Source organism: Sinocyclocheilus grahami, unplaced genomic scaffold (assembly GCF_001515645.1).
Source record: "Sinocyclocheilus grahami isolate Dianchi unplaced genomic scaffold, SAMN03320097.WGS_v1.1 scaffold324.1, whole genome shotgun sequence".
In the NCBI taxonomy this organism is placed as follows: Eukaryota; Metazoa; Chordata; class Actinopteri; order Cypriniformes; family Cyprinidae; genus Sinocyclocheilus; species Sinocyclocheilus grahami.
This window is the reverse complement of record NW_015505503.1, coordinates 1174163-1188546: the sequence shown is the minus strand read 5'-3', so window position 1 is coordinate 1188546 and position 14384 is coordinate 1174163. Positions and strand designations below refer to the sequence as shown.

At 39.0% G+C, this 14384-nt stretch overlaps 1 protein-coding gene across 5 annotated transcripts in view; it reads left to right on the top strand.

Moving 5' to 3' along the window:
- The first annotated feature begins 2428 nt into the window (after nucleotides 1-2428).
- Nucleotides 2429-14384, top strand: part of LOC107602343 (serine/threonine-protein kinase tousled-like 1-B) — a 20895-nt gene continuing 8939 nt past the window's right edge. For 2 of the 5 annotated variants that reach the window (XM_016294828.1, XM_016294824.1), the window contains exons 1-4: nucleotides 3116-3233; nucleotides 4837-4908; nucleotides 13068-13106; nucleotides 13914-13989. In XM_016294828.1, the coding sequence (XP_016150314.1) occupies nucleotides 3117-3233; nucleotides 4837-4908; nucleotides 13068-13106; nucleotides 13914-13989 (304 nt within the window). In that variant the 5' untranslated portion in view covers nucleotide 3116. Of the gene's footprint in view, nucleotides 2547-3115; nucleotides 3234-4836; nucleotides 4909-13067; nucleotides 13107-13913; nucleotides 13990-14384 lie in introns of those variants that run through there. The other 3 variants (XM_016294825.1, XM_016294827.1, XM_016294826.1) reach the window with 3 other exon arrangements.

Genomic DNA, 14384 nt, shown 5'->3' with positions numbered 1-14384 from the left:
AGCGGGGGGGAGGGGGGGTTGGGGGGTGGGGGGGGGGGGGGGGGGGGGATCACGATGTCAGCTTAACATCGTGATGTCTGTTAGCTATCGGCGACGGACGATGGCATCGTCTGTCGGCCCAACCCTAATGTAACACTGTATTTACGTGCGTTAAATCCTTTTTTCATTTTCACAACATTTGAAGCATTTTCATAGAATTTATTATTTTACTTAAAGGGGTCATATGATGCGATTTAAATTTTTCCTTTCTCTTTGGAGTGTTACAAGCTCTTGGTGCATAAAGAAGATCTGTAAAGTTGCCGAGGCTGGCTGTGCACAAAGGTTATTTCTAAAAAAACAAACAAAAAAAAAAAGGGTAAATTCTGACTTTGCTATGACAATCTGGCGCTTCTGAATCAGTGACAGTAAGTATGTTTTGTTATTAGTTTAAGCATTTGCCATTGACTGTTCAAATGCGGAGTTTTGTGCAGCGCAGAGTAACGTGTGTGTGTGTGTGTGTGTGTGTGTGTGTGTGTGAGAGAGGCGGGGCATAGAGGACCTACAATAATGTACAGTATTTGAAAAATAATGTGTTTTTTGAACATTAAAGCATGTCAACATATTCTGTTACACCAAATACACCAAATAATGATCTTTAAAAAAGCATCGTATGACCCCTTTAATCTAATGAATTGAACCGATTTTTGTTTTTCAAATACAAATCGAACAGTATGCATGTCTTGAACATGCAAGCTGAGAATGTCCAGAATGAGCAGAGCTGGAATTTAGACGAAGAAGCTTAAATAAGAGTTGTATTTCTTTTTTGTCCGTATTCCCATAATTTTGTGTTGTTTCTTAGTTTTGATGACTATTTATTATAATATGTATATTTTAATAATACAGAATTAGGTGTCTTCAGAATTTTGACTTCATATAGTGTACCATTGAATAAACCAACAATTTATGTGTGAACACATTCCTTTTGCGCATGTTTCATGAATACAGCCCAGTTTGTGTGTGTGTGTGTGTGTGTGTGCTAAGCATAAAAGATCAGTACTGATGTGTTTAAAATGCTTGGAAAGAGGAACATCTAGGAATGAACACTGGAAAAATAAAAAAATAACAAAGATCAGTCTCTTGACATGGCAGAGAATCCCAGCATCATTTTAATGCAGCCTTTTCATTTTTTGACTATGACTTCCGCTGTTCGTTTATCATGTGTAGTGACATTTTTTGGAGTGTGTATTTTTAAAGTACGCCAACCAGGAGAAGGGCTGCCTATTTTATTTCAGTGAAGGATAGGGTTGGGTATCGAAAACGGTTCCGTTTTAGAACCGGTTCCAAATTTTCAAGAACCGGGTATTCGATAAGCATTTCGATTCTGCTTAACGATTCCTGCGTTTGCGTTTTAATGTGATTTAAAAGGACTTGCAGGAACGGTCTCGGTGCAGGTTCCCTGTCTGTGTCCGTTCTCCAAACGTTCCACTGCAGAGAAGGTTGTTCCGGGCTGGAACTGACTTCTTTCATATTTATCGTAGTATGCAGAAAACATCAGTATATCATCATAAACACAGCCGTTTTTGTCTTAAGTGAACTTAAACGGATGAGAAAGAAAACGCATGTGTACAGTAGTTTTAGATCTGCGTGCGTTCGATGTTGAAGACACAGCAGTCTATAAACGCGCTGCCTGTCATTAATGTTAATCAAAGAACAAAAGAAAATCATTCACTGATCTTGACTGAATATATTTAATAACTTTAACGAATTAATCCATTTTATTCATGAAAAGAAAATGCAGTGTTTTTAAATGTTTAATTAGTTTCTGTACCTGAAATTTGGTTCAGTTGTATTTATGCTATTGCTAATTGATTAGTTTGTTCCTATTTTATTACTTGTCTTTAACATATATATATATATTTGAAATGCATATAAGTCTAGCTGTTTTTGCTGTGGTATTTTTGTTAAAAGCATGGTCAAAAGTTCCTCTTGCAGTGTTCTGTAGGCTGCTGATTTTTGCTCGTGCTATTCAGCTGCAACAGAATGCTTTGCAAAAAGACAGAATAAATGTTTGACATCTAAATGTTTAAATTCATTTTTCTTTATATTGGATTTTTTTATCTTATTGGAATCGAAACTAGGAATCGTTACGAATCGGTAGCGATAAAATTCAAACGATACCCAACCCTAGTGAAGGATGACACTGGATGTTTTGGTGTCTCTGATTGTAAGACACCTGATGTTTCACCTGTTTGTGATCTAGTTTTCAGTACTATGTAAGCTCTGGGGAGTGCTGTACCTGTGTTTGTGAGCACATGACCCAGGAGACTCTGTGACATTTTTTTTTCTCTGTCCTGTCTACCTATATGAAGTGAGTTCAAGCAAAGCACTTTCCAAGGCCGAAACACATCTAGAGTGACCTATATGTGTATGTGTGTTATCACTCAGGTGCTATGGAGGAGCTGCACAGTTTGGACCCGCGCCGGCAGGAGTTGCTGGAGGCCAGATTTCTGGGCGGAGTCAGTGGCAACACAGCGGGCAGCACTGGCAGCGCTAGCGGAGGAACTAAAGTTAGTGGCTGAGTTTATCACCAAACTGTTATTGCAAACACACAAGCTTGCAAACAGTAGTAGTGGCAGAGGGTAGCATTTTTGTATGAAAAAGCACTTCTATGGCTTTCAAGACGCCATTACGCCTCGCTTATGATGCACAACTATTTCAAGCAAGGTTTAGAGCTAATCGAGCACATACTGTAATGTTGACATCTAAATGTTTAAATTCATTTTTCTTTATATTGGATTTTTTGATCTTATTGGAATCGAAACTAGGAATCGTTACGAATCGGTAGCGATAAAATTCAAACGATACCCAACCCTAGTGAAGGATGACACTGGATGTTTTGGTGTCTCTGATTGTAAGACACCTGATGTTTCACCTGTTTGTGATCTAGTTTTCAGTACTATGTAAGCTCTGGGGAGTGCTGTACCTGTGTTTGTGAGCACATGACCCAGGAGACTCTGTGACATTTTTTTTTCTCTGTCCTGTCTACCTATATGAAGTGAGTTCAAGCAAAGCACTTTCCAAGGCCGAAACACATCTAGAGTGACCTATATGTGTATGTGTGTTATCACTCAGGTGCTATGGAGGAGCTGCACAGTTTGGACCCGCGCCGGCAGGAGTTGCTGGAGGCCAGATTTCTGGGCGGAGTCAGTGGCAACACAGCGGGCAGCACTGGCAGCGCTAGCGGAGGAACTAAAGTTAGTGGCTGAGTTTATCACCAAACTGTTATTGCAAACACACAAGCTTGCAAACAGTAGTAGTGGCAGAGGGTAGCATTTTTGTATGAAAAAGCACTTCTATGGCTTTCAAGACGCCATTACGCCTCGCTTATGATGCACAACTATTTCAAGCAAGGTTTAGAGCTAATCGAGCACATACTGTAATGCTTATTTCTTGCTAGGAATAGTCATAAGAAAAAAGCTTACCTTTATAAATTGTTCAGACACCAATTCTGTTCACCAAACTGGTGACTGTGGGATATTATAGGTGATAAAGTATAAGTACATCCAGGCTGCTTTCATTTTTATTATTATTATTATTATTACGAAATAAAAATATAAATATTAATAGATAAAAACAATACTTTTATAATATTTCACTGTACAACAAAAAAATTATAGAGAAATAGATGGATGGATATATAGATATTGAAATAATTAGGGATGCACCGAATATTCGGCAACCGAAATTATTCGGCTGAAAATAGCACAAAAAAAAATCTATTTCGGTGTTCTGTTAAATAAAATAAAAAATTAAGACAATACTAATAATAATTATACTATACCCTACAATAGCACTATTAATTCATTAATCATAACATTCACACAGTGTTCAAGCTGTGACATATTCTAATGTTTTAAAAGAAGTCTCTCCTGCTCAGCAAGGCTGCTTTTAATTTTACAGTAAAAAAATACATGCCTGATTCAAGAAGGGAGTCTCAAAAATGGACAAAAAATATTATTTTACTAACTTATTAATTTTAAGTTAAATTGTGCTTTGTTGGTAATGTCTGCTAGAGTGTTAAAAGACATTTCAGTGTTAAGTGAATATTTTTAAATTGTTGTTTTGTAATGGATTTTTTTTATTTGAAAAGCAAGACAAAACAGTAAAAAGCACATTTTGGCTATTTAATTTATGCTGTGGTGAAACCCAGCCCCCCTCCCCCCCAAAGCCATTTTGTTTGGCTTCGGCCAAGAATTTTCATTTCGGTGCATCCCTAGAAATAATTATATTGTATATAATTAATATTATACAATTTTTGCATTTAAGCTATTAAATTACAATACTAATATTTCTGTCTTAATTTCTTGATTTTCAAATGTTAACTATCAAACTTTTAATCTAGTGGAAAACAGGTAGCCCTTAAAGCAACACAGTGCCGTGCTTCACTCTAAAACACACTGACCAAACATTTATTCAGTTAAATTGCATATTTATTTTTATTGTGCAGCCCTAACAGAATGTTACACAAACGTCTTTGCCTCTGGATGCTGCTTGATTTAATGTTGTTTCAGACACAGCCAGTTTCATAGCAGAGGCTCAAAGTCTTCCTACTTTCATGATGAGCTTTTGAAGAAGATTGTGTTTTCTGAAAGGGAGGACATTGTGACCGTGAGGTTCATGTCAGGTTACACTGGGCCTCACACTGAAACATGCAATTCTCTATTGCTGTGTCATGTTGCCTTGCTTATTCAACTGTCCTCTCCTTGAAGTTGTCAAATAATGAATTCATAACACCTGCTGCATGAATACCTCATATTCATCTGCATCGACTCATGTAAATGTGTTTCTCCTGCACAGACCTTGACAAACAACGAATGCTCCAATCACAGTTTTGGTAGCTTGGGCTCCTCCAGTGATAAAGAGTCAGAGGTGAGTTTAATTCTGTATGATCGTACAAACGCCTTTAAACCACATACCTGTTACATGCTGTGATGTATTTCCAAACAGAACATTCAGTGGGAAATAATCACATCATGATTTATAACATTGATTAATTGCAGTTAACAGATGATTGATATTATCGCCCTGATTAATCAGTTGATATTTAATAACCTGGAGATTAACAGCAGCTTAATTTATTGGCCAATAAATGTGTTAGTTCATCCAAATGAAATTTCATCAACCCTCCATGTCATTCTTAACCCATAAGCCTTTCGTTCATCTTCAAAACACATATGAAGATATTTTATTGAAACAGCTTGATAAACCCACATACACCGAGCACCGATTCTACATCACTGCCTGTTTAGCTCCGCCCACCGATTCTACATCACTGCCTGTTTAGCTCCGCCCACCGATTCTACATCACTGCCTGTTTAGCTCCGCCCACCGATTCGGCATCACTGCCTGTTTAGCTCCGCCCACCGATTCGGCATCACTGCCTGTTTAGCTCCGCCCACCGATTCGGCATCACTGCCTGTTTAGCTCCGCCCACCGATTCGGCATCACTGCCTGTTTAGCTCCGCCCACCGATTCGGCATCACTGCCTGTTTAGCTCCGCCCACCGATTCGGCATCACTGCCTGTTTAGCTCCGCCCACCGATTCTGCATCACTGCCTGTTTAGCTCCGCCCATCGATTCTACATCACTAGGTGCATTTGACTTGAACCACGGCTACAGACGGCAGTCAATGAGAGTAGCCGCTTGCAGTCGGGGGCAGAATTGAAAACAGACACGTCAAGTCGGACACTTTCTGCTCCCGGTAGTGACGCTTTCACGGTGTTTGCATACTCTTATCACAGATGAAGTGAATAACATGCAGTATTTGTCAAATACACAGACGTTTCAGAAACGTTTTCATGAGCAACAGAAACAGTTTTTATATACTGCTTGATACAGCGCCATCTGTGCAAGAATAAAGTTTAACATAAACATACTATTTAAATACCAATAAAGTGGGGGAATATATGCTTTTATCAGTGTTTTTTTGATAAACGCCACTCAATATAACATTGCGACTACAATAAAAAAAGCTTGTTCTAAAAATACAGATTTGTGAGCAGTATTGGAATTGAAGATGTTAGAAACACACGTCATTGTTGTCATGTGGTGAATTTGTCCAATCGTGAAACCGCTGTGTCGTCATCAGCGCTCCTGCAGCTGCTCTGGAGAAACTGCGTCAGCCGGCTGCTCTCGAAACGCTATCACGGTACTTTGATGCTAGTCGTGACGGTTGGCGTGACGTCGGCGCCGTCATTTCTAACCGGCATGCACTGCTTCAAGTCAGCCACCGATCGGTCTACGCAGCACCGCATGAAGTCGAACTCACCTATTGTCTGTTTAGCCCCGCCCACCGATTCTACATCACTGTCTGTTTAGCCCCGCCCACCGATTCTACATTACTGCCTGTTTAGCCCCGCCCACCGATTCTACATCACTGCCTGTTTAGCCCCGCCCACCGATTTGCACATGTAACCAACCGATATAGATGGCTCTGAAGACAACGAGACGCTGTGCAGTGCTAAGCTGTGAAAAAACAGTATTTGCGTTGCCAAAGTTAGGAAAGAGTGAATGAACCTTGTTTTTAATGAAGATCCAGACCCCATCAGTAAGAACTCGGTCCTTTGTTCACTTCATTTTACCACAGATTAGTTTACAAACAAGGCACAATTCGACGCAGGATTTTCAGAAAGATTGAAACTAAAAGACAATCCCAACTATATTGGATCTGACAGTAATGTCGCACAAGTGTGAGTATCTGTTTTCATTACGTGGTCACTATTGCTTTCTCTTCTTACAGATCATTTGATATGTATTGAGTTATTTATGCGTTTATGACCTAAATCACAGCAGTGTCCATCTATGAGGAATGTATGCTGTCAAACATACACAAGTGTTAGCCAATCGTAGCAGTGGGTGCTTACTTCCGAGTAGTGCTTGACCGATATGGGTTTTTTGACAGCCGATGCCGATATCTTGGAAAGCAGGGTGGCCAATGGCCGATATAATTGTATTTATTTTAATTAATATTTAAGAAATTTGAAGTCATTTGAAAATTGATTTAAAAAATAAATGTGTAAAATAAACAATTATACTTTAGAAGACAAAGTATTTTTCACAAATAAATATTTAATAAAAATATAATTTAAAAAGGAAGTAAACCCTGTAACCAACAGAGCACTCAGTATTCTGGGAAGTTTGTGTGCATTGGGAATAATTTTTTTTCAAATAAAGCCAAGGTAACACTCATTTTACATACAGCACGCAGTGAAAATGACATGAACATGACAGTGGGCAAATGCATAAAGCGCAGCATAATTTGAAATCAGTAGTTTAAAGTTTGTCGATCGCGCGTCTCCAGTTAAGCTGAACTCTCCTCCTGTCCACATTAAATTTGCACGGATCGACCATCACGCAGCAAACACGCGATCGTGCAGTATACACATGCACACTTCACAAGATCTCAACTAGATTCGACTAAGTCTGCAAGTTTTGTGAAATTAAATGTTCATTAGTCATTCAAAGATTTGTTTAAATTATATAAATGCGTATTTGCTGAATGCTGACGGCAAACAAGAAAGTATTATTATGTTTGCCTTTCTATAACTAATAGTATAAAATCAATCGTTATAATACTTTTTTTGTATACATTTTAATTCCTTTGTTTAACAGTTCTATCTGATTATTAGATAGACTTCTATCCATATTAGACAGAACTGAACGACGACAGCGAACAAGAGGGAAAATGTGAGCGGTGTGTGCTCAGGCGCTGCCGTTCTCAGCGCCGTCAAAATAAAACTCCCGCCTCAAACACATCGGCCAAACAGAAAAACTTATCGGCCGATATTTGAAAAATGGCAAATATCAGCCGATATATCGGCCTTGGTGATATATCGGTCGACCACTACTTCCGAGTCTACAATCCTCTACGCCAATCCAAACAGAGCGTTCTGATGAGGGGATCAAAAACAGGACAGAAAATAGCCTATTACTTCTAAATTGTGATGATTTTTGATGTAAAAAAATCTTGATGATAATTATAAGTGGATCTTAGAGAACAGTACAAAATAAGTGAGTATCTGTTTTCATTACGTGGTCACTATTGCTTTCTCTTCTTACAGATCATTTGATATGTATTGAGTTATTTATGCGTTTATGACCTAAATCACAGCAGTGTCCATCTATGAGGAATGTATGCTGTCAAACATACACAAGTGTTAGCCAATCGTAGCAGTGGGTGCTTACTTCCGAGTAGTGCTTGACCGATATGGGTTTTTTGACAGCCGATGCCGATATCTTGGAAAGCAGGGTGGCCAATGGCCGATATAATTGTATTTATTTTAATTAATATTTAAGAAATTTGAAGTCATTTGAAAATTGATTTAAAAAATAAATGTGTAAAATAAACAATTATACTTTAGAAGACAAAGTATTTTTCACAAATAAATATTTAATAAAAATATAATTTAAAAAGGAAGTAAACCCTGTAACCAACAGAGCACTCAGTATTCTGGGAAGTTTGTGTGCATTGGGAATAATTTTTTTTCAAATAAAGCCAAGGTAACACTCATTTTACATACAGCACGCAGTGAAAATGACATGAACATGACAGTGGGCAAATGCATAAAGCGCAGCATAATTTGAAATCAGTAGTTTAAAGTTTGTCGATCGCGCGTCTCCAGTTAAGCTGAACTCTCCTCCTGTCCACATTAAATTTGCACGGATCGACCATCACGCAGCAAACACGCGATCGTGCAGTATACACATGCACACTTCACAAGATCTCAACTAGATTCGACTAAGTCTGCAAGTTTTGTGAAATTAAATGTTCATTAGTCATTCAAAGATTTGTTTAAATTATATAAATGCGTATTTGCTGAATGCTGACGGCAAACAAGAAAGTATTATTATGTTTGCCTTTCTATAACTAATAGTATAAAATCAATCGTTATAATACTTTTTTTGTATACATTTTAATTCCTTTGTTTAACAGTTCTATCTGATTATTAGATAGACTTCTATCCATATTAGACAGAACTGAACGACGACAGCGAACAAGAGGGAAAATGTGAGCGGTGTGTGCTCAGGCGCTGCCGTTCTCAGCGCCGTCAAAATAAAACTCCCGCCTCAAACACATCGGCCAAACAGAAAAACTTATCGGCCGATATTTGAAAAATGGCAAATATCAGCCGATATATCGGCCTTGGTGATATATCGGTCGACCACTACTTCCGAGTCTACAATCCTCTACGCCAATCCAAACAGAGCGTTCTGATGAGGGGATCAAAAACAGGACAGAAAATAGCCTATTACTTCTAAATTGTGATGATTTTTGATGTAAAAAAATCTTGATGATAATTATAAGTGGATCTTAGAGAACAGTACAAAATAAAAAAACAAAGGCAGTTCATGACCCCTTTATAGTGTAAAAGTTTTTATTTTTTTTGTGATTGTATTAACAATATTAATGCATTGAAATGATTAAGTCTCAAATAAAAACTGAGTTCTTAAGCCAAAAATGCGGTAACCCGTTTTCTTTTATCGGAGTAAGGTCATAAACGGCATAAGCATAAACCGGTCGACACAGGTAATTTTTTTTTTTTGCTTCTGAATGTAAATGCATGAACCCGCTTTCTCTCTGCTTATTGAAGTGCGCATGTGTGATACGTAACAGGAACGCATCGTTAGTGCAGATTTAAGCGTATCTAGACAGAGCAAACGTTTTGCAGTAAAGAAAGAAAGGAAATATCACAAAAGCAGACTCTTTCATGACTCAGAAAATGAGAACAATTATGAAATGCATATCTCGTGGCTATATGAGCTGTAAGTGTCCCGCTGACATGTTGCAAGCTTTAACATCACAACTATGGAATACTCTGAGTAAGATACGCAAATTATAATATTTTGACGTCACTAAAGGGAAATAACCTGATTTATTAATAAAATCATGTAAACACAGCTTGCGTTGTCAGGTTACTAATGTGCATGTAAATGGGGAAAACCGGCTATTTTAATAAGCTGATATTTGTGAGTTGCCAGCTTACTGGTGTGCATGTAAACGTGCTCATTGTAGCAACTGGATAATGCGAATCAACCTTCAGGATATTCATTTGTAACTTCCATGTAGGCATTTGGGCTGTAGATGTCTTCTCACCATGCGAGAAGTGTGTCTGAATCACAGTTCAGTGTGTTTTTATCCATAAGGACTGTGAATGACAAGGAAATGAATAGATCAGTAAAACGGTTAACTGTTCAACGGTTATGAATCAGTAAAACGGTTCACTGTACACTGAAACGTTTGCTCCAAACTGATCTATGATGGATGCTCCGTTTCTAACTGCGCACGGTTGAGTCCTGATGAAAGCTGTTGTTAATAACTCCGTTCATAGTTCAGCAGATGGCACAGAGACGTTCTGCTGTGTCTTCTTTGAATCAAAGCGTTACAGAGAAATTGATGCTGGTGTGTGAGTGTGACTCAGGCCGATAAGAAATGTTCCCTGTAATGAAGGTCTAGTTCTGTGTATGCTGAGGGCTGTGCTTCTGCCTCATACTGTAGAGGATGCTGTGTCACTCCGTGCGTGTGTGTGCGTGTTTAGGTTTTGTAGCAGACTCAGGCTGGGTTGGCATCTGTTATAACCCCCGATAGTTAAACCATCAGCAGGCAAAGTACTACACACACACACACACACACACACACACACACAAAGCATCATAGTAAGGAGAATTGTCCTCCCCTCCCCCCGCACAACACACCTGCTGTGACATAAATCAGAGCAAGAGAGGAGGAGGAAGCCAATCGAGCGAGTTATGAAGGGAGAGAGAAAGTGAACTGGGAGGTTGAGAACAAGCTCCTCTCATGTGGCTGTGAGCTGCTTATTGTGCCAGATGTCAGACACCTAGATAGTGTAGACACACTCGCGCACACACACACAACCTTCAGACTTTCCGTAAAACCTCCATTACAGCCCCACCTCAAGACTACCTACACTAGATTATCCATAATCCCCTGAACGCTAATCACAGCCTCCGACACCTGCAGCCTGAAGCACACGACTCGTTTAACGCAGGATGATTTGCATATTCATGATGGTTTTGAGTATATGTATATATCAAGGATTTCCATTTTCAGTGACAGGAATGAAGATTACGTAATCTTTATATTTCAGAAGGCTCCGTGCGCGGAAGTGTCCTCCTCTGTAGCTTCTATCAAATGAGGAATGACGGATGAAGGAGCACAGATTGTTCTCTTTTTGATGCATTGAATTCTATTTGCCTTTGTATCGCGTCAGCATCTTATACTGCAGCTTAGTAATTGTAGATTTTCTCTGATGGCGAGCGTGTTTCTTTGTGTTGCTTGTTCTGAGCTTGTGGCCGTTGTGACCCAAAAGTGCCAGTGTGGAGCGTGCAGAACATCAATATCAGACTGTGCCGACTCGTTAGGGCCACCGTGACGTTCTGTCATTGTCACTGAGGGCTAATTATAAACCGCAGCTTCAGTCCTGTCCTGTAGTCTGCAGCTCCTGACCCACTCGCATCTAAAAACACTTCCCTGTTTCTCATCTCCTCTACCTTTTGCTTTTCCTTATCCTTTTCCTTTCATCTCTGTTCCTTCTCCTTTCCTATTATGTCTTTCTTTTCTTCCATGCCCCTTTTTTATTCTATCATTTTTCTTTTTCCTTTCATTAATTTTTCTTCTTTTCTTTAGCCTTTTTGCTTCATTTTTTTATCCTGTCCTTCCTTATTTTCTTTCCCCCTTTCTTCCCTTTTTCTTATCATATTCTTTTCTTTTTACCTTGATGTTCTCCCTTTCCTTATCCTCTTCCTGTATTTTTCTCTTTTGTTTTTGTTTCCTTTCTCATTTCCATGTACTTCCCTTTTCTTTTTTCTTATCCGATGATTTTCCCTTCCTTCTAATTTCATATTCCTCTTTTCTCTTTTCTTTTTCCTCCTGTCCTTTAATTTTCTCATTTTTTTCTTCTTTTCATTTCCTCTTTTGTTTCCCTTTTCCTGTCATGCTCTCATTTCATTTCCTTTTGCCTTTCTGTTTTCCTTATCTTTTTCTTAATTTATTTCCTCCTTTGTTTTCCTTTGTGCCGACTCGTTAGGGCCACCGTGACGTTCTGTCATTGTCACTGAGGGCTAATTATAAACCGCAGCTTCAGTCCTGTCCTGTAGTCTGCAGCTCCTGACCCACTCGCATCTAAAAACACTTCCCTGTTCCTCCTCTCCTCTACCTTTTGCTTTTCCTTATCCTTTTCCTTTCATCTCTGTTCCTTCTCCTTTCCTATTATGTCTTTCTTTTTCTTCCATGCCCCTTTTTTATTCTATCATTTTTCTTTTTCCTTTCATTAATTTTTCTTCTTTTCTTTAGCCTTTTTGCTTCATTTTTTTATCCTGTCCTTCCTTATTTTCTTTCCCCCTTTCTTCCCTTTTTCTTATCATATTCTTTTCTTTTTACCTTGATGTTCTCCCTTTCCTTATCCTCTTCCTGTATTTTTCTCTTTTGTTTTTGTTTCCTTTCTCATTTCCATGTACTTCCCTTTTCTTTTTCCTTATCCGATGATTTTCCCTTCCTTCTAATTTCATATTCCTCTTTTCTCTTTTCTTTTTCCTCCTGTCCTTTAATTTTCTCATTTTTTTCTTCTTTTCATTTCCTCTTTTGTTTCCCTTTTCCTGTCATGCTCTCATTTCATTTCCTTTTGCCTTTCTGTTTTCCTTATCTTTTTCTTAATTTATTTCCTCCTTTGTTTTCCTTTTTCTCATTTCCTTTTCCTCATCCTTCCGTTTTCCTTTTTCCTTGAATCATTGTCCTTTCCTTGTATCCTTTCCTCATCTGTTTTCCTTTTTTATTTCTTTTCTTCATTTCCTTTTTCCTTATCCTTCATTTTACCCTTTCTTCCTTTGTTTTCCCTCTTTTTCTCGTTACCTTTTCCTTATCCTTCCTTTTTCCTTGAATTTGTCTTTTCGTTTTCCTTATCTGCTCCTCATTTATTTTCCTCATTTCCTTTTTCCTTATCTTTCGTTCTCTCATTTAATTTGTTTTCCCTTTTCCTCTTCTCTCATTCGTTCTTCCTCTTTCTCTGTTGCAGGGATCAGATGGGAAAAGAGGAAGTTCTCCTGCGTATTCAGTAAGTCTCTCTGTCCCAGTCATGTGAGAATTGAAAAGAGACACAAATTATGCTTTTTGAGGCTCTTGGTTCAGTCACATCGACACTCCTCTCTTTGGAAATGCATGGTGTGGTTTCCAGAAAAGCACAGGCCTAGCCCACACAGCACTTCATCATTTTCTACGATAACCTCAAATTAAGCTTAGATTATGAGAAATTCATATGAAGGAGCAATGTATAATACACAGGGCAGAGTTTAACCACATCTCTTTCTGTTTCACAGCTATAAAAAGATTAGCATTTTAATCAACATATAGATGAGGCAGCATTTCTTTTGTGTGTGTGTGTAGGGCTCAGTTTATCTCTTAATAGCGTTGGTGTGTGCGCTGGAGTTTGGTGGCAGACGTGGAGGTTTCAGTCCTAGCCAGTGAGCGAGAACTCTCTGATCAGAATGCAAAGATGCCCTTGGCAGCACACCCCTCTTTGTCTGCTGAAAAGAGCAGGATATTTCTGCATCCTTTCCCCAGCGAGAGAGAAAATAGACTGTGATTATTGGTGCAGGCCCCGGATTATGCACTCTCACTTTAGGGATATTCTTAGAGTCATTTAGACTCAAGAGTCATTAAATACTGTTTGAAGGCACACAATATGTCTCGTTATACTCTCGGCTGATGTTCAGAGATTGTACGATTTGCTCTCAGGAGGCTATGAATTTAAATGTGGTGCTCAGTGCTTGCTGAGGCCAGCATTATTGTGCACCGGGTGCAAAATAAGACCTGAATAAATTCATAACAAATGGTGTATGAATGTAATGTCTCTCATTTATAGACTCCTGAAAAGAAGCACTCTGAATCATCACGGGGCAGGAAGAGGAAAGCTGACAACCAATCAGAGAGCAGTCAGGGTAAATGATTAACTCTCTCTCTCTCTCTCTCTCTCTCTCTCGGTCTCTGTCTCTCTCTCGGTCTCACTCTGTCTCTGTCTTGACCTGTCATTGTGTGTTTGCTTGGCCTTTTGCATCTGGATAGTAAAGTTGAAAATGAAAGCGGGGGCAGGAAGAGGAAAGCTGACAACCAATCAGAGAGCAGTCAGGGTAAATGATTAACTCTCTCTCGCTCTCTCTCTCTCTCTCTCTCTCTCTCTCTCGGTCTCTGTCTCTCTCTCGGTCTCACTCTGTCTCTGTCTCTCTCTCTCTCTCACTCTCTCACTCTCTCGGTGTCTGTCTGTCTCTCTCTCTCTCTCTCTCTCTCTCTCTCTCTCTCTCTCTCTCTCTCTCTCTCTCTCTGTCTCTCGGTCTCT